The 20,239-nt window shown below is 36.4% G+C and overlaps 1 protein-coding gene across 1 annotated transcript in view; it reads right to left on the reverse strand.

Annotated features, from left to right (window-relative positions):
* PRKX (protein kinase cAMP-dependent X-linked catalytic subunit) overlaps positions 1-20,239 on the reverse strand; it is a 65,738-nt gene that overhangs the window by 30,094 nt on the left and 15,405 nt on the right. The window contains exons 2-3 of the mRNA XM_063305052.1: positions 6,321-6,489; positions 1,534-1,797 (exon numbers count right to left, since the gene is read on the reverse strand). Of these exons, the coding sequence (XP_063161122.1) occupies positions 1,534-1,797; positions 6,321-6,489 (433 nt within the window). The remainder of the gene's footprint in view (positions 1-1,533; positions 1,798-6,320; positions 6,490-20,239) is intronic.

Below are 20,239 nucleotides of genomic sequence, written 5' to 3' on the forward strand. Positions count from 1 at the left end.
TCAACCTTAATAGAACGGTTTAAAGAGGGACTCAACCGGGACGTCCTATGGTGGGCATTGTGTAGAGACGGCCCAGAGTCATTGTACGAATGGATCTGTCTGGCAGGCAAGGCTGAGCACGCTCAGCATACCTTCATGCAAGCTAGAAGATCTGAAAGACCACCCGCCACCATGAGGGGACCCTGAAGTGCTGCGACTGCTGCCCGGCCAAGCTACAGAGCCTGGGATGAGGAGAGAGATTGGCGCTACGTGAGGGGTCAGTGTCTCCGATGCAGAAAGAAAGGGCATTGAGCAGCTGATTGCCCAAAAGCCAAGGCTGGAGATCGAGTGGGGAAGCCGCCGGCCAAATCACCCCCCCCCCCGTGGTGGATGACAGCAGCCAAGGGTGGAGCTGACGCTGAGGAAGTATTCTACTTCTCGGGAGAGGCTGAAGACGACTCTAAGGAGCTGGCGGAACGCCAGCCACCTGCCATGAAGAGCGCCTGTGGGCAGGTGGAGGAGGATGGGCGCGAAGATGCTATGGTGAGTGCTGACTGTCCCATTTTAGCAGTAAAAGTGAAATTGGGCTCCCGCATGAAAACTGCTGAGGTCTGGGCTTTAGTTGACTCTGGGTGTTCCAGGTGTTTAATTCACCCTGATCTGGTTGCTGCTTTAGACCTACCGAGCTTTCCCCTCCAGCAGTCTTTGATCTTCACACAGTTGGATGGTTCAATGGCGGGGGGGGGGGGGCGGCAACCCATTTCACTGGAACTTTCGCAATGCAAATGGGCAGCCAACATGAGACTTTGAAATTCATTGTAGCACCTGTTGGCAATCCCTTGGTAATTCTGGGGATCCCCTGGTTGATCTATCGAAGCCCTTATATAAACTGGGAAAACAGAACTGTGACTTTTACAGATGGGTTTTACCAAGCTCCTACAGCGGAGAGAGCTGCACGTGCGGGGGTTGGAAGGGCTGCGATTGCCACGCCGCGCCCTAACTTGGCACATTTAGAAGGCTTGCTTCATCGATACCAAGACTTTGTAGACGTATTTGGGGAAATGGAAGCAGATCAATCTAGATCTGCTTTAGAATAGGCAACCATTACAAATAGTCTGTCTTCAGGGTGGTTTTGCTTACTTTGCATTGTTCTGTTACAAGATAAGTGTTTGTATGTGTTGTTAAAACAAAGAAAATCATTCTTTGCCTAATTTATTTAATTTTATTTATTTTCTATCCCGCCTTTATTATTTTTATAAATGACTGAAGGCGGTGAACATACCCAATACTCCTTCCTGATCCTATTTTCCCCACAACAACAACCCTGTGAGGTGAGTTGGGCTGAGACGGAGTGACTGGCCCAAGGTCACCCAGCCGGCTTTCATGCCTAAGGAAGGACTAGAATTCTCAGTCTCCTGGTTTCTAGCCTATTGCCTTAACCACTAGACCAAACTGTTAGTTTGATGAAAAATTCATCTTCTGTACCCATTTTCCCCTGCAGAAAAAAAAGGAAAAAAAGAAAAAAAAAGTCAAAGTCAGCATGAAATAACTTACCTATCAACAAGCTTTTTAGCAAAGCCAAAGTCTGTGAGTTTGATATGCCCCTCTTTGTCTAATAAAATATTTTCTGGTTTTAAGTCTCTGTAAACAATTTCTTTTGAGTGGAGATATTCTATTGCACAAATTATCTCTGCAGAATAAAACAGTCCAGTGCTGTTATTAAAGCGTCCCATATTGCGTAGATAGCTAAAAAGTTCACCTCCAGGTACATATTCCATCAGCATGTATAAAAATCGTTCATCGTGATTAGTCCAAAATCTGTAATAATAAAAATACATTCAGTTTTGCAGAAGTTTAAAAAATTCAACATATTAATAAAACATAAATATTGCAATTATTTAAGGATATGAAATAGAAACTTAAAATAAAATTTATAAGGTTCAAACTGAGTATGTACTATTGCATAATTTCAATTAAGGTCAAATACTTCTAAGGTCAGAAACCTTAAAATACTTTCTTTATCCCAGAGACTCCAGTACGAGCACTGGGCTTACTCATTAGATGGCTAAAGGTTGACAGAAACATCACAACTTGGTCCTAAAAAGGAGTTCCACACACTTACAGGAAAAGGAGCAAAGGAGTTTGAAGGCAAGTAGTCAAACAAAATCACTGCAATTTTTAAAGATTAGTCTGTACAGGGATAGATGCTTAATTCTCTGTGGGTCTCTGTGATTTTGCATCAAGGTTGAAGTACAATTACCAGAAAACAAAGGAAGAACAATTAAATGAAATACAAAGTTGCTGAGTGGGTTCTCTTTATCTAGTTTCATGACTTTTGTGGAGAACAGATCATGTTTTAGCTCATATTTATGCGGAAACAATGAAAATTCAAAAGGCTTCATAAACCTTTAAGCAGCACTGTATATGAAGCTCTGAATAAGAGCTTCAGTTAAAGGAAACAAATGGAACTTCAGTTTGATTAGATATAGCATGAAATAATACATAACGACCAGCATCCATCCCTTCTATGGAGGACAGATCCATTATATCAAAATGTTATTACTTCTAAATAGCCTTAACAAGAATGTGACACCATATATTCTGCTAAGCTATACATACAAGAAAGCTACCAGGTTCGTACCCATTGGTCATGGTTTATATACCCTATTTATTTTAACTTTGTCATGTATTTTTATGATTCTGTTATTTGTTTAAAATTTTTGCTTCTGCTCTATTGTATTATTTTTGTTTTTATTCTTGATGCAAGATTTCCCAATTGCATATACAGGTAGTCTTCATTTACCGACCAGCTGCTTAAAGGCTGTTCGAAGTTACGATGGTACCCCAAAAGTAGATTTCTGACGGGGGCCCAAAATTATGACCCTCACAAGGCCTTTGCAATCATGTGACCTGGATTTGGCCACCTTGGAAGTGGCAGCCATTTTGGGTCACATGACTACCCTTTGGTACCAGGAAGTCCTCCAGGCTTACGATGCTGGATTTCTGAGGCAGCAGGCCCGGTCACATGGTCGCACTTCTTCCTGTGATTTAGCAGCCTGCAGAGGGAGCCTTGTGTGTAGGAAGCTGTACAGGAGCCTTCCTGCATAGGAAAGGTAAGTACTTTTTCCATGCCGTACTATACTTATGCTTGCCTTTTATTTTTTCCCAGTTTTTGTTTAACTTTAGTGAAGATTTGTATGGTGGCATGCATGTTCATTCCCCTTCCTAATTTTTAATTATATTTAACAATACTGAATGCTGGTTTACTATTTTTAAAACAGTAGTTTTGTAAAAATCAGATTTATATACAGTACTGTACAGTAACAAAAGCTGCAGAGTTTACTACAGCAGGAAAAAAAAGTTACAGTACTGTACAGTACCTTTACAGTACTGTACTACAGAACAAAGATTCCAATGAAGACCTTACAGTAAAAGTTTTTAATAATCAACCATTAATATTAGTTGAAATTAACAATACTATTAACTGAAAATAATACTCCTGTAGCCACAGAAGCATTTCCATAGACATGTTTTGGTGGAAAACATATGACTATCACACTCTGCCCCCCCCACAGAACTGCAAAGTAACTCCTGGTTCGCTTAACAACTGTGCTGTTCAGTTAACAACTGAAGGAAACCACAAGCCCCAATCTTGAATCACTTAATGACCACTGTGACTTGCTTAACACAATAAAAAAGGTTGTAAAAACGAATCTGGATTCACTTAACAACCATTACAACTTACAACCAAAAATCTGGGCTCAATTGTGGTCGTTAAGTGAAGACTAGCTGTATGCAATTAAAAGAGTTAAAAATACAATGTTCTTGGCAGGAAAATAAAGTATGGTGTGAAACAGACACATATACAAGGTATCATTAGAATCTTCATTAATATTTTTAAATACCCCAGAGTTGGGTCAGTGCTAGAGGAAAATATTCTGCTGAAGCAAGACAGAAATATCCCAGCATTTGCTGGCCTCCCAAGTAGCAATTTTTTGGTAGCTGGTCTGGGATTTTTTTTTTTTTCCAGACTGAAGCAAATGGAAAGATCCTGCCCATTTTAGAAATAAAATCCAGACTTGCAGCTGAATCTGCAATACAGGTGATGTAACAGCATCCTACACTACACTTGAGGGACACTTCCCGAATTAGGTGTTGTAGGATAGACTACATGGAACACCTAGCTCTGCCCTCCCAGTACCTCACAGCTCTCTGCATTCCCCCAGATCTGCTGCTTGAGTGGGCTGCTTCAGTCTTTCCAACTATAATCAGGTCTCCTTTCTGAAGTACTTTCTGGAGTCCCAAATTCAGAGAGCACAGGACAAATAAGAAAAATGAGTTGGCTGTCTCTTGTAAACAAAAGTGCTTTCTGTTAGGGGAGGGTGCAAAGATTTATCCATCTAAGGCAAACAATCTAGAACTCTATAAATAGCACAATTAAAGGTAGTTCTTTAAAGGTAGATTAAATTACTTTAATCCAAGTTATGTCGTATCTAATGTGCATTCAAAGAGGATTGCATAAGTGTCCCACACCACTTTTTGTAGCATGCCACAACTCTAAGTAGACTAGGGCTTCACAGAACCCAAAATCTCAGTTCTGTCCACTCTCTACTATGAAAAGTTGTTCAGAATATTCCATACTATCTTGAGATCTGGGGTTTGGCTCAATCTAAATATGTTCCATAGTTTTTGTTTGTGCAAAGCCATACTCAGGTATATCCAGTAGTGTATTTATTAAAGAAGGAAAAGAACAGCAACAGCAATGGCAGGCATTTGTATATAGCTTGTGTTGTATGAGTATTTTATCATTCTTTTTTCGTTCAATCTTTAAAGTATTATGCATTTTAAGAAAATGGATCAAGACAAAGAATTTAAGGTTCTTTTTGCTTAAAGCTGTGGACAAACATGTTTGTTTTAGCAGAGCAGGGTTGGTAGCTCGTTTTTTAGAATTTTTTAGACTCAAGTTTCCAGAAGACTTGAGTCAATACTGCCAAACACCACAGATGACAAGATCTAAATGGCCACAACCAGATCCTGCATTAGCACAAAACCACCTCTAGAGACAGTCCAATAAATTTAGTATCCCAGTGCACTTCTATTTCTTCTCTCCACTCATTCCTTCTGAATGAATTGACCATTACTTGTATAATTTACAACAAAATTGGTTGAGGAGCACTCAGAATTTTTTTACAAATTTATTTATCAGAGTCTTTACTGGTAGACAAGAAATGCATTTTTAACTGAGCTTGCTATCCTTTGTTTTCTTTGTCAATTTCATCTGATCAGGATAAAATCTTGTTATGTTGAAATTACTTTCACAATAGTACTTACACCCCTCCCTTTCCATCTAGTTTAACTTGTGAAATGCTGACATTTCCGGTAGTGTGCATTACTCCACCCATTACCACAAGATATTAAAAAAAAAGTAATGAACTATATACAGAAACAGATTTCATGCAGTTTCAGTCAGAGGGAATTGTAGTTTGTGTACTGTCAACATTCTGCATTCATCAGCAAGTACAGTATTAAAACACACTGAAAAGGGAACAAAATCTCTAAATTCTTTCCTTCTAAAGAAGACTACTGCCAACTCTTACACAAAACTGCTGCATTTGAGAGAACACATTCAAAATGGGAGTAATTTTACTTATTGAAGACATAAACTTTCATGTATTCATTCCTCCTTATATAAAAAAGGAATAAGGTAGTGTCTAATTGACAAAAGGTGACTGGAGATAAATAATCCTTAGCTACCAAAAGTCATACAAGTGGAATACCACTACAGAGATTTTTCTTGTAAAAGGGGAAAAAGTGGTATTTACAGATTCCACTTTTGTTCTGCAGTACCCATCTCACTGCTTCCAATGACTTAAAAATGTTTCAGAGCTAACACTAGAGATACAGGCAACCTTCTCTCTTGTGTTAGCAAAACTTTGGTGGATTAGAGCCTTTTCTAGGAATAAAACTATCCAAGGCTTGTGTCATGAGAAAAATGTGTAAAAAAGCAAGCTGAATGCACAAAAAGGAAGGTGGGGAACAAAATTCATTGACTTTCAGAAATATTCTAATATATACACACACAGACGCACCCCCCCACCCCCCATGAAAAACAGTCTATCCCAAGCAATGCTATAAAACTCATATATCAGTGTAATCAGTGTACCATTTTGGAAAAGCAAACAGAGACAACAACAACTTGTTTATAAAGTATATATTCCATTTTTTTCATCAGATAGGTTTCCGGTTACTATTGAATATAGAAAGAAAAAATTGAAAATTTGTCACCCATAGACTTTGATTGCTAGAACTGATCATGTCTGAACTCAGAGGATGAAGCTTACAATCTGATCAGAAATGGATGATTCACTTCCTTCAAAACCGATTTTTCATTGTGTACATGCTGTTCTTGTTTTAGCCGAATAACGTCTGGAATGCTCATTACTTTCAATGCGAAGTAGCATTTAGCAGCTTTCTCTCTCACCAGATGAACCCGCCCAAAAGTACCCGTTCCTGAAAACCAGAGAGAGAGAAAAGTCTATCAGACATATGGTCACATTATAAAATGAAACATATGTAAGAAAAAAGATCCACATAAACCAACCAATAGGTGTCATACATTCTTGTATAGCTTGGGCCTCACTGATACAAAGTTCTGAACGACAACTTTTAAAAAGGAAGAGGGTAAAGGAGTAGCCACATCAGGTCTCCTGGCTGATGCACTTTTACTTAAATCAAGGTAAAGGGCTATTTGATGCTCTTTTCTGTAATGTGAATATTAACAAAGGCTGGAACTTTTTGAAGCAGCTCTTATACATGATGAACTACCACCTGACAACCTCAAGATATTTCAGATTATAATGCCCATTAACTTAAAAAAAACATGACCATTCTCTGTTTTAGGTTTGGGTATAATCATAGGAATATTCTTCACCCTTACGTTTAGCAATAAAAATTCCTTTGGTAATCTATCTGCCTAGGTAATCTTTGTAGGGAGTAATTATTTGTATAATGGTAAATAAGTACACAGTATATTCTAGTAATGCATTTTAGAAGTATTTTTTCCCTTTGTTTTATGTTACTTAAAATCATTTAAGTGACACAGGATTTATCCTATTTTTTTCCTACATAAATAGTTTAAGATGATGATTTTATTATGTAGTAACTCAGAATAGATTCAACAGATCAGATAGTGGCTAAAACCCACAGTAATGATGTTGGTGAAGATACAGATACAAACTGAGAAGAAAGCAGTATAAACCAGTAAAGATACCAGCTATAACAACTCATATGTTTATTACTACTTGCTTGGACTTCTGTAATGTGCTGTGCATGGGACTGGAGTTGGTTCAAAATGCTGTGGCCTGCCTATTGATTGGTGCTCACTGATATTACATGTATTTTGCAGATCCTATGTTTGTTATCAATTGGTTTCTGGGTCTAATTCAAAGTCCTACTTTTGACTTACAAAGCCCTATGTGATTTAGTGCCAAGGAACTCATATTATCACCTTTTGCAACTTTGGTCAGCCCATTATGAAAGAAGATGCTCATTTTTGTGAGATGAAGACAGCTGTTGCCATAAAGTAGTATTTTTCTGTCATAGCTCCAATTTTTTTTTTTGAACAGCCTATCCCAGAAACTAGACTGGCCCCTCAGTGACAGTATTCCCAAAGTCAATCAAAACTGAACTCTTTTGGGGGCTTTTGGAGTTGAGTGTTTACTATCTGTCACTGTGCTTGTCCTGTGGAAAAACATGGCCCCTGAGATCCAGATGGGCCTGACCCTGCCATGATTGAAGGTGAGGTAGACACAGTCTTTCCATTCCTAGTTCCATGCTTTAACCTTTGAAATTGATAATTTTTATTGTTAGTTTAACACTTACAAAATTTGTATTACTGCCTAACTGTGAGAGAACCTGATACCAGGATCTTGGGGAAACACTTGATTACTACTCACATCTGGGAGTAATAAGAGGGGGGGATATATACATGTCTGAACATCTGCACTTTGCAGCACAATGCAACAGCATACTTGTATGACAATAAATCTTTAAGAAATTTAATTAGGCCCAATTTTTTATATCTGATATAAATATGTCCAGATGTTCCATTTTTCTTGGTGGAATAGCAACTTCAGTCATCTAGCTAATTTTTTAACTCAGCATTCTTGTATACATATATCCATAAATACCTGTCACATTATTCCCTTTCAGAGTAAGTTGGTGTATACAAAGTGGGAAAATTTTCTGTAAGCTGCTAGGAATCACCGTGTGTGAGTTGAGTGCCCATATAAATTTGTCTAATAAATAATAAATAAATAAATAAATAAATCTTGCTCCTTTTTGTTTTCGTACTTATACTTTTTCAGTAACTGATTCCCATTGCATTCAGCTTATTTCTGTCTTTCTCCTGATATACCCAAGTCTCGCTTCCATATGGCAAAGTGGGGAGAGGATCAGTCTTGTACATTCATTCCTTGTAGCAGACCATATCCCATCCACTATCTTCCAGCATCTACACATCTTAAAATTTATCCAACTTTTTTCTCCATCTTTAGTATGGGACAGAAATTCATACATTTGCTTGATTATTGGGGGGGTGGGGAGTTGTCAATTATGTATTACATGCAATGGTTGCATGCTACAGCCTAGCATTTGCAGCAAATCATTTGAGTTCTCAGCCAGCAACATGAAATGTATGTGTAAGTACACACAAACTCACAACTAATATACCTCAATATCAAAAAAGCTTATTAAACAAGCAAGGGAACATCACATATCTGTCTCTTACTCCCTGCTCAATGTTCAACCATTTGCTAAACATTCAGTTTATCTGCATACCTTTTACTTCCATCATATTCCATTCTTTCTACATCATATTAAAAAAAAATCTATTCTTTAAGCCTATTTACTTTATCATATACTTTTTCTAAATCACAAATATATATGAACTTTTTTTCTCACAAATGCAAAAGAAAGGATAAATACTATCAATCAACTACAATCAACTAAATCGACTTTTTAAAATGCTAAGACAGTTCTGTATAGATCATTTGGTAGCTAAGAACATGGCACAAACTAATGTACTATTGTTGTTTGCTCATTAAATTTACCCCCCCATTTCCCCCCCAAAAGAAGTGCAGTTTGTTTAGTTTCAAGATTTTAAACACAGCAATTCAAAGTATAATTTTTAATCCACAAACTGTAAAAGACCTTTCATACAGTTGTTTTGAAAGTTACTATGTCAAACACACAATTTAAGTTAGTGATTATAATCATTTGAGACACACATACACACACACACACCCTGTTCTCTAGAATGAGGTAGCTCAAATTAATAAGTACAGAAGCGGAGGGCAAAATCTTCCCTGAGGCAAATACATAAAGGCTAAAAAGGGCAAACTCATCTTCTACTCCACCTATGCATGAATTTGTAAGCTATTCTCTTCACAAGGTACTAAATAAATTCGTATGATAGAACAGTTACTGATACATTATAGCAAATTACTATAGCAAAAAGCCCAGTGATTTTAAATAAACATAATTCCAGTATAAATTCCTATATGAAATATTACTAAACAGGTTCTTAACTTGTTCATAAATTAACAGAAACAGACTCATATCAGTAAAGACAAAAATAATCAAATACCTTCTAAATGCAAACTGAATTGACAGCAATTGCTTATCTTACCCTGCTTGAATTACAGTGCTTTGATGTAAAAATAGAAATTGTAAACAGTTTCTAGAAAATGCCTATTAACCTATTCAACCATGTCATTTAATCACCTTGGGAAATTTTACATTTGATTAAATCCCTTAACACTGTTGTTACATTGCATAACATACTAGTAAACAACCTTGTTTTCATGGTGGGCTTGCAAAGCAATACTACTTTGATTAATATAGTAACTTTGTAGTTTAACTGGAACATAATCTATACAATTCTAAATCAGGATGATGATGGAATTATGCTTTTGATATTTTGCTTTATGCTTATTGTACTACTATAGTGTCTGTATTTTTCTTCTTGTGAGCTGCTTGGAATCAAAATGACTGAAACAGCAAAAAGCCTTTGTAACAAAATGAATGTAATATGTGTAACATTGCAGGAATTAAGAATACCAATTTTTTAATAATATAGTTTGGCTAGCAATTGTTAAAAAGAAGTTATTAAAATATAGCATTACAGCAGCTGAGAAATATGAAGGTAAGAACCACAATACATGAAAAGTGTCTGCATTTGACTATATTCATCTAGCAGTGGCATTCTAAAAAGTAGAGTCACTGATGAAATACAAGTAAAACTAGAATTCCTATGCAAAACAAAATATTTACCTTTAGGACTTCAGAATTTAGAAGTGTTCTAGGCAAAACTATTCAAGTAAGTCACTCCTACCTTGCAAAAGGTCAACTCTTCTCACTGATTACCTCTAGCACCACACGCAGTGTGAGAATCATAGGTTGTTGGGGCAATATGCCCTTTTTTAAAATTCTATCTAAACATCAGAACTGGTGACCTCAGGCTAGTATCAGATTATGCTTATGATAATTTAATATTTCTTCTCTCTCTCTCTCATGCACACACACACAGAGAAACATATATACATACATGAGCGTGTGTGTGTGTGAAAAAGGCAGAGAGAGAAAATTATTGCAATTCTGTGAATTGTGGAATTGTAAATATTGCAAATATTCACAATTTCATGTTATGACTTACTCTGTGCTAACCATGTTTTGCTTACAGCTTAAGCGATTTTCAAGCTTTTAAAATGATATAAAATATTCAGTTATTAACAATCAATTGTGAGTAATATACTGTAAAATTATAATCTCTATGACCTTTGTAAATCCCTTTACTCATTTGTATACTACTCCTTTTTCCCTTCCCTGTTTATATATTTTCTTTAAAATGTCTAATTAAAATATATTAAAAATAAAAATAGATATCTGGTTGGCCACTGTGAAAAAGATGGGCCTTGGTTTGATCTAGCAAGGCTAGTCTTAAATTCTTAAGAAAGATAAAATAAAGTTACTTCTTGAAAACAAGTATATTACTGTTTTAAGGACCACTTAAAAATATGTGCCTAAGCCAACAGCAACAAAACCAACCGATCAAACAAAGAATATATAATACATAATCAATATAATACATTTTTTGCATAGCACTCATTTCTTTCCTAAGGAATTCAGCTAATTATATTCAAGGGTATTTTCCTATAAATAAAATACATCAAAGAGCTTATTAAATATGCCAATGGCAAACTTGCTATTATGATGACAAAAGACGCAGACAAGAGTGGCCACTCATATACCCTTCAGAAGTTGAGATTTAATTATATGTCGCTGAATGCTCAAGCATTTGCATTTTTGCATTCACAGCAAATTCTGAACACACATCAAACATACCGTAGCAGTTGCAGGTAAATGGATAGGGTTGGTATGCACAAGAAAATGCAAGACAATAAAGCAATTAGTTTCTTTTTTCATTGTTAGCATTCCAAGTTTCATTCTATGTAAAACTTTTTTGCATAACAAGTTATAGCTATTCAGGCAGGGCCCAGTAAAATTTGTTGTTTTGCAGAAAGTTACAATGCAGCTTTTAAATATCTCTAAGCCCAAAAGAATCTTTAAGTTAAGAAATGGCACAGTAATGAACAGCATTAACAAACCATTATTGTCCACTTGCTTTAAAATTTGATAGCTTTCCTTCCCATAAAAATATTCACACGTTTTATTTTGGAAATCCTTGTTAAAGAGATTTTTCACATCATGTACGTTATTTTTTTAAAAAAACCTTCAGTTCAGATTACATTTATAGGTATTACTGTTGAGGATTTTTTAAAAATGAAGTGTATTCTGCTGTTCACTAAATCTATATATGATGTAATGAAATCTTACAGTGCTTTTCTCTAAGACTGAAGAAATAAAAAGCTTCCTTTCTTTACTTAAGTAGTATAAGAATTGTTATTTACATTTTTTACATTTTTAATCCAGAAGTTTGATACATCTCCTCTTCCTCTTCCTCCTCCTCCTCCTCCTCCACATACATATACATATACAAATACACACACACACAGAGACACAGACTCACAGTACAATGGCAGCATGAAAGAATTCCAAATGTTCTCTTGGTAGAGAATCATGATATGGTCCAGCCTTTTTGTTGTTGTTGTTAAGGTTCTAAACTTTGGACATCAGCCTTGGCCATTCAGTAAGTTCTTCTCAAAGAATTACACTAGGGAAAGCTATTTGCACACCAAATGTGTTGCCATGTAGACTGAGATAAAGCAGCATGTACAACATAGGTTGTTTTTTTTTAATCTATTTTTATTTGAACTGGATATCTCCCTACTACAGCTCTGCAAAGCATTCAGGAGGCATTTCACAAAACATGTTAGTGCAAGTGAAGCACCTGTCATCAAAGCATTAAAAGCTGCTGCATCTTTTGGAAGGCTCCTTCAACTTCTTCAAAGGCTGTCGTCCAAGAAACTACATTCAGGTATTCAAGCAGAAACATACTGAAGCTGTGAATGAGCCTTTCAAATGATAAGGAATCTTTAATGCTTTGAGGAGAGATGCTGCATTATGGTACAACACTTTTTAGACCTAACATTGTACAGGAGGCAGCAACTAAAACCATCCTAAAGAAAAAGAAATGCAAGAAAGCAAAGTGGCTGATGAGGCTTTAGAAATAGCTGAGGAAAGAAGGAAAGCAAAAAGCAAGGGAGAAAGGGAAAGATATAAACAACTGAATGCAGATTTCCAGAGAATAGCAAGGAGAGATAAGAAGGCCTTCTTAAATGAACAATGCAAAGAAATAGAGGAAAACAATAGAATGGGGAAGACTAGAAATCTCTTCAATAAAATTGGAGATATCAAGGGAACGTTTTATGCAAAGATAGGCATCATAAAGGACAAAAAAGGCAGGGACCTAACAGAAGCAGAAGAGATTAAGAAGAGGTGGCAAGAATACACAGAAGAACTATACAAGAAAGATCTTAATGTCCCTGATAACCATGATGATGTGGTCACTGACCTTGAGCTGGACATCCTAGAGACTGAAGTCAAGTGGGCCTTAGGAAGAATTACTAACAACAAAGCTAGCGGAGATGACAGTATTCCAGCTGAGCTATTTAAAATCCTAAAAGATGATGCTGTTAAAGTGCTGCACTCAATATGCCAACAAATTTGGAAAACTCAACAGTGGCCACAGGATTGGAAAAGGACAGTTTACGTCCCAATTCCAAAGAAGGGCAATGCCAAAGAATGTTCAAACTTCCGTACAATTGTGTTCATTTCACATGCTAGCAAGATTATGCTCAAAATCCTACAAGCTAGGCTTCAGCAGTATGTGAACCGAAAACTACCAGAAGTACAAGCTGGGTTTCGAAGAGGCAGAGGAACTAGAGATCAAATTGCCAACATTTGCTGGATCATGGAGAAAGCAAGAGAGTTTCAGAAAAACATCTACTTCTGCTTCATGGACTCCACTAAAGCCTTTGATTGTGTGGATCACAACAAACTGGCAAATTCTTAAAGAGATGGGAGTACCAGACCACCTTACCTGTCTCCTGAGAAACCTGTATGCGGGTCAAGAAGCAACAGTTAGAACCGGACATGGAACTACCGATTGGTTCAAAATTGGGAAAGGAGTATGACAAGGCTGTATATTGTCACCCTGCTTATTTAACTTATACGCACAGTACATCATGAGAAATGCTGGGTTGGATAAATCACAAGCCGGAATTAAGATTGCCCGAAGAAATATCAACAACCTCAGATATGTAGATGATACCACCCTAATGCCAGAAAGTGAAGAGGAACTAAAGAGCCCCTTGATGAGGGTGAAAGAGGAGAGTGCAAAAGCTGGCTTGAAACTCAACATTAAAAAAAACTAAGATCATGGCATCTGGCCCCATAACTTCCTGGCAAATAGAAGGGGAAGAAATGGAAGCAGTGACAGATTTTCCAAGATCACCGCAAATGGTGACTGCAGCCATGAAATTAAAAGGGGCCTGCTCCTTGGGAGGAAAGCTATGGCAAACCTAGACAGCATATTAAAAAGCAGAGACATTACCATGCCGACAAAGGTCTGTATAATCAGAGCTATGGTTTTCCCAGTAGTAATGTATGGCTGTGAGAGTTGGACTATAAGGAAGGCTGAATGCCAAAGATTTGATGCTTTTGAACTGTGGTGCTGGAGAAGACTCTTGAGAGTCCCTTGGACTGCAAGGAGGTCAAATCAGTCAATCCTAAAGGAAATCAACACTGACTGTTCATTGGAAGGACAGATACTGAAGCTGAAGCTCAAATACTTTGGCCACCTAATGCGAAGAGAGGACTCACTGGAAAAGACCCTGATGCTGGGAAAGACTGAAGGCAAAAGGAGAAGGGGACGGCAGAGGGTAAGATTGTTAGATGGCATCACCAATGCAATGAACATGAATCTGAGTAAACTCCGGGAGACAGTGGAGGACAGGAAGGCCTGGCGTGCTATGCTCCATGGGGTCACAAAGGCTCAGACAACGACTGAACAACAACAAATTCCAAATACCATCTATAAAGACAGGACGTTGCTTAAACAGGATAATTATGAATAGTGCACCTGCTTTACTATACCAAGCAATCCTAATTAGTTTTTATAATGTATAAAAACTGAGACAAGTAAATAATGTTTTAAGTAGTGGTTAGAGCTGCATGAGTATTCAGTCTGAAGGTGATTCAAAGACAACACTTTTGACTCTCCAAACCAAATTAAGTTTTCAAATCAAAATGAGACTTCAGATTTAATTGTTGAATTAGAAAACTTTGAAGCAATCTTATTTTGAAGCTTTTTATAGATCCACAAATATATTTCTAATCTGAAAACTAATCTAATTCCAATTATTAAAATGAATTCATATGTCCAAATAGAAAATTCAGATCAATGTAATGATTGAAACTGAATGGATGATTTGAATTTGCATCAAGAGATATGAACTAAAACTTAAAAAAATCTCAGCCTCAAATCCCTACACACCATTTTTCTCTCATTCTGAACTTCAATATACAAATATACACATGCTAAAAAAAAGTATTGTTCTCATGTCACTACAGAAAAAAAAATCAATCTACCATACCTCTTTTCTCTAAAATCTTATGCCTGGGTACAAATGGATTACCTGCTTCTCTTGTATATGATTGAAGCCATTCAATAAAAGCCTGGTTAATTTTCAGGAAGAAAGGACTTCCTTGGAAATTATTCAGTATGGTGAGCTCAACAAACTTTTTTTTTTTGGAACTTGAACAATCTGTTTTATGTATTTAGAGCCGATAGATTTTCTGAACTAATCCAAAGGTTTAGAAAACTTCTTTCTGCTGACCATACAAATGTTTACAATTTTTTAAAGTCCTCCCCCATCAGCCCATAACTGGAAAATAATGGTGAAAGAGGCAATGGTAAAAGTTTGGGGAAAACAAAGATGTGACTCTTTGCTTCCTCACCTTTTACAGAGTTCCAGAGCAATTCTTTCAAAGGCCCTTATTATAGAATTGGAACAAGTTTTTCCACTAACCTCAGAGTTTACACTGTAGTACAATATTACCCAATGTGTCAAGTTCAGGAAAAAGCTTCCCCAATTCTGCCTATTCAAACTTGAAACCTTGAAAGAAAAAAAGAACAAAACCTAGGAACTTTAAATTACTCATACTTTGAAATATTTGCTTGCTTGTTTTTTAATTACTTCCTGTAAGTTCATATAGCAGTTTGGCTCTGGAAAACTAGCCAAGTCCATTTACTGATTTTCAGTACAGGTAGTCCTCATTTAGTGACTGCCTTGTTTAGCAACTGTTTGCAGTTACAACAGTAATGAAAAAGTAACTTTATGACTAATCCTATCATCTACAACCTTCAGAGGTCTGTAAAGGAAAGCTGAAGTAAGATTATAAGCACAGTTGTGATTTCACTTAGCAATTGCTTCCCTTAACGACTGAATTACCAGTCTCCATTGTGGTTGCTAAATGAGCACTGGGAAATCTTAAGATGTGTTGCAGAATCCTTTTACATCTTCTCTTTAATCTGCTTTTCCCAATGGGCAAAAAAGTATTTTATAACCTAAATCTTTTTTTCTCTGAAAAGGTTTGACCAATTTTTCAGATGGAGAGGCCCTAGTACAACAAAATCCCTTTTTAATACATTAGGACGTTTTCCAGACCCTTTAAAACAGCTCTGCTGTGGGTCAGGTAGAATGGAAGTTTTAGAATGAGCCATTATCCATGCCTCTCTTATAGAATGCATTTGTATCTTCCTTTCTTCCTTTGCTCCCTCCCTCCTTCCTTCCTAATCTGGCCCATTTTCAAACTTAATACATCCTTTGCTGGATTCTTCCCCAAATTTGGTCCAGTTCTTCCAGTTTTCAGAGAATTATCCTGACAATGGACAAACAAATGAATGGACAGACAGGGTCCTGACCTTCTTTGCATAATTTTACTCCACATTCTGTTGGAGTAGAAAGAATAAAAATGCTCTAAATTGGTCATCCAAGAAAGGTCATTCAAATCACACTTTATGTAATGGACTGCATGTGAACTCAAAGGCAAACATGTACCTTATAATATCTCTATCTACCCAAAATTATCTGACTTAATAATCTAAATCAAGTACTTTTAAAAAATAAGCCATGGAAAGTATAAAGGTATTTTTTTCACTGTTTCTAGAATGCAGTAGAAATATACTTATATTATACTGGAACTACAACCTGTTTTACTCATGTTGTATAGAAGCTTAATTGCAGATAAGTTTAATATAATATACCACCTAGTGTTCATTGCAATTAAACACAGAAATATTTATATTCTGCCAGAAATAAAATAACCCAATTCTTAGTAAGCCACATCTGTCACTGGATACTGTTGAAAATTGACAGCACTCATACATCTCAAGGGTATCCATCCACCAATGCTATTATGTCTGGTTTATCACCATATTAAAATATTTGTCTATTTATCAATGTTATTTAATTATGTACCTGAACATTTCAAGTTGAAATCTACTTTCTTCTTTGCAAAGACATTTCTGATTTATGAACTACTTTTATTACAGTATTCAAAATCAGCTTGTTAAAAAATATTCAAAACTGGCGGTTATGAGCAAATGTGTGCAACAAGCAAAGAAATAAATAACCAAGCCAATTCAACAACATATGCTGGCTAAGTTGTGTACCCATTAAACATGCTGGAAACTCTCTATTGCTTAATTGGTCAAGTAAGAGAAAATACAAAATCTAATACATGGAGAATCATTCCATATTCCATAGATCAAAAAAAGATCTATTCCTCATTTTGCAATATAAACATGCACTGATATGAACTGAAATAGATCAAGTACCTATGAAAAGTAATAGTAAAAAATACACAGAGAATATATGCAGCTCAGGGTTGAACTGTGGAATCCTTTTGAAAGGGCTTGCAAACTGTGAAACGTCTGCAAGCAAACAACCAAGCCAGTGATCACCAAGGACTCTAAAGAATACATCTTATTTAAAGGGTGGGCAACATGAGACAATCTATATGTTTGGACTGCAATTGCTATCAATGCTGACTAAGGCTGAAGAGGGCAACTTAGGCCCTATCCCTTAAATTGACTTCATTGAAACTTATTTCTGTTGTACTAGATGTACTCGTTAATATGTATTGAATAGTAAGACTTACATTGATTGTACTGTGGGGAAAAAAAACCATAGGAACACTTTTGAAAGTCACAAGGGTCTAACCAACATGTTTATATGCAAGATGAAAAAAAAGGCCTATCATTGGTTAGTTTTCAAATTTAAATGTTAAATACGAAGTGCTAGGATTTCTTAAGCTACAAAGCACAGATTTAAGTTAACAAGGTTGTCCCTGAGGGCCACACTATTTGTGGAACAGGGAAACTCTTAAAAAAAAAGTATACGGAGGGAAAACATTATAACTGCTTAAAAACCCAAACAGAGCTATCATTAATGTGATAATAAGCAATCACAAATCATGAGATCAATTGCCTCTCCCATTCTAGAACTACCACAATTTTTATAGTGCTATTCAGATTCAGGGGAAGTGCAGTAAAGAAGACAAAACCCTATAAACAACTGGGCCTAAGGTACATGATAAATTACTTTTTATTATGCCCGTAACATTTGATATAAGCTATTTCTCTTATATAAGCAATGAAATTCCACCATTCCTTGTAAAAACAATGATTTGCTATTTTGGCTTTTCTTACAATAGATTTTATCATTTTATCAGTATCATTTTCCCAGCACTCCTCACTTCAAATAAGGTAGATCCGTTAAGCATCTTTCTACTCATACTACCTGGGAAACAACATGTACATTGGTCCTTGATTATCATACATTCTAGTTGTAGTCCAGATATTCATGGCAACGCTGGGAGAAATGTAATGAAATGGTCGCCACTACTACTAAAGGGCCATGAAGCGAAATTAATCTGGTTGCAATAAATAAGTAATCTTAAAAGGAGCAGCTTTATCAAAACTTTTCCTTAAATCCTGATGACTCTGAAGAAACCCATAAGCATACAGTAAGAATAAGGACATTTATGAAAAAGAAGCAAAAGGAAATAAGTAAAACATTGCTCACACCTTTAAAAATGCAGCTAAGGGTACCTGACTTTGGATTCCCTGCTTCTCCTTTCAACATCTTGTGTAGATGCTACGTCTGAGTTGATGTTCCTGAGTCCAGTGGCAATGGTTAAATAAGGAAACAAAGGCATTTTACAGGCTGCCACAAAATGTTAACACATGCAATCCTCTGTGAGATACTAAAAGAAAGAGGCCCAAAAGCTGACCGTTTTGCTTTTGGTATTACTCAGACTCATTAGCACTTTAAAGGAAGAAAAACTTTCTGAATGTGCAAGACAATTACTATCTATAGGGAAATTACAGAAAGGCATAATGCAAGAAAAGAGGAAGGACTCTGAGGACACTACTAGAATAGGATCATATTGAAAGCTAAACAATTGTCTGATGAACTGACCTAAACCCCATGAAAGTCGTGAGTGCTAAAGCAAAAAGTAACAAGATTCAATACACGGTGCTCAAATTCACCAAGGGTAGCTGTTCACTTAAGAACAAAGAGCTTCTGGGGACAATTTTAAAAATCTATGGTTTATTTGGAAATAAAAATATACCTAACCTACCCCTTGATAACCACCAGAGTGCAAACACATACTACTTCTCTGTATTAAAATTGCTGGACCCAGAAACATTTGAGTAATTCAGTGAGGAGCTAGACAGGGTGAACTCTTTGTAAGAGGACTGAGCTGGTAAAGTGTCATTTTTTTTTTCCAGATCTCATTTTGTATCATTTCTGTATTAAAATATATTAAATTATTTCATGTTGTACTATGTCCAGAGTCATGATGGAGTCAGGTGGCCTATAAGTTTAATAATACATTAATAAATAAATTATTCTCTGGATGTATCTTCAGGTTGCTCAAAAAAATAGTATATTTACTACTAATTTACTTAAATATTAAAGTCAATTCAATAGCTTTTAACTGCTTTTAATATTTTGGTAAGTTTAATTTATACATTAAAATTACATATTGTACATCTATTCAGATTAGTGCCATCTGATGATTCCTTAAAACCTCATTTTGTAATAACTAAAAACGAGGAAATGAACATTTCTCAAGACAAATGAACTTCATAAGCTTCAACCTGCATTCACGAACATACAAATAGATATGAAAAGATAAGACAGTACCTGGCTCAACAGTAATGCCCATGAGAGGGATCTAGGTGTCCTGGTGGACCACCACTTAAGAATGAGTCAGCAGTGTGCTGCAGCTGCCAAAAAGGCAATGCAGTCCTAGGCTGCATCAACAGGCAGATAGTATCAAGATCACAGGAAGTGACAGAACTGCTCTATACCACACTGGTGAGGCCACAATTGGAATATTGCATCCAGTTCTGGTCACCACAATACAAAAAGATGCTGAGGCCCTAGGAAGAGTACAGAGAAGAACAGCAAAGATGATACAGAGTCTGAAGACTAAATCCTATGAAGAACAGCTAAAGGAACTAGGTATGTTTAGCTTAACGAAACGAAGACTGAGGGGAGACATGATAGCAGTCTTCCAATTCCTGAAGAGGACATTGATTTATTCTCCATAGCACATGAGGGTAGGACAGGAAGCAATGGGCGGAAGCTTGTCAGAGGGAGATTCAATCTGGAAAAAGGAGAAATTTCCTAACAGTGAGAGAACTATTAAACAGTGGAACAGC

This window comes from Candoia aspera, chromosome 5 (assembly GCF_035149785.1).
Source record: "Candoia aspera isolate rCanAsp1 chromosome 5, rCanAsp1.hap2, whole genome shotgun sequence".
NCBI classification, from domain to species: domain Eukaryota; kingdom Metazoa; phylum Chordata; class Lepidosauria; order Squamata; family Boidae; genus Candoia; species Candoia aspera.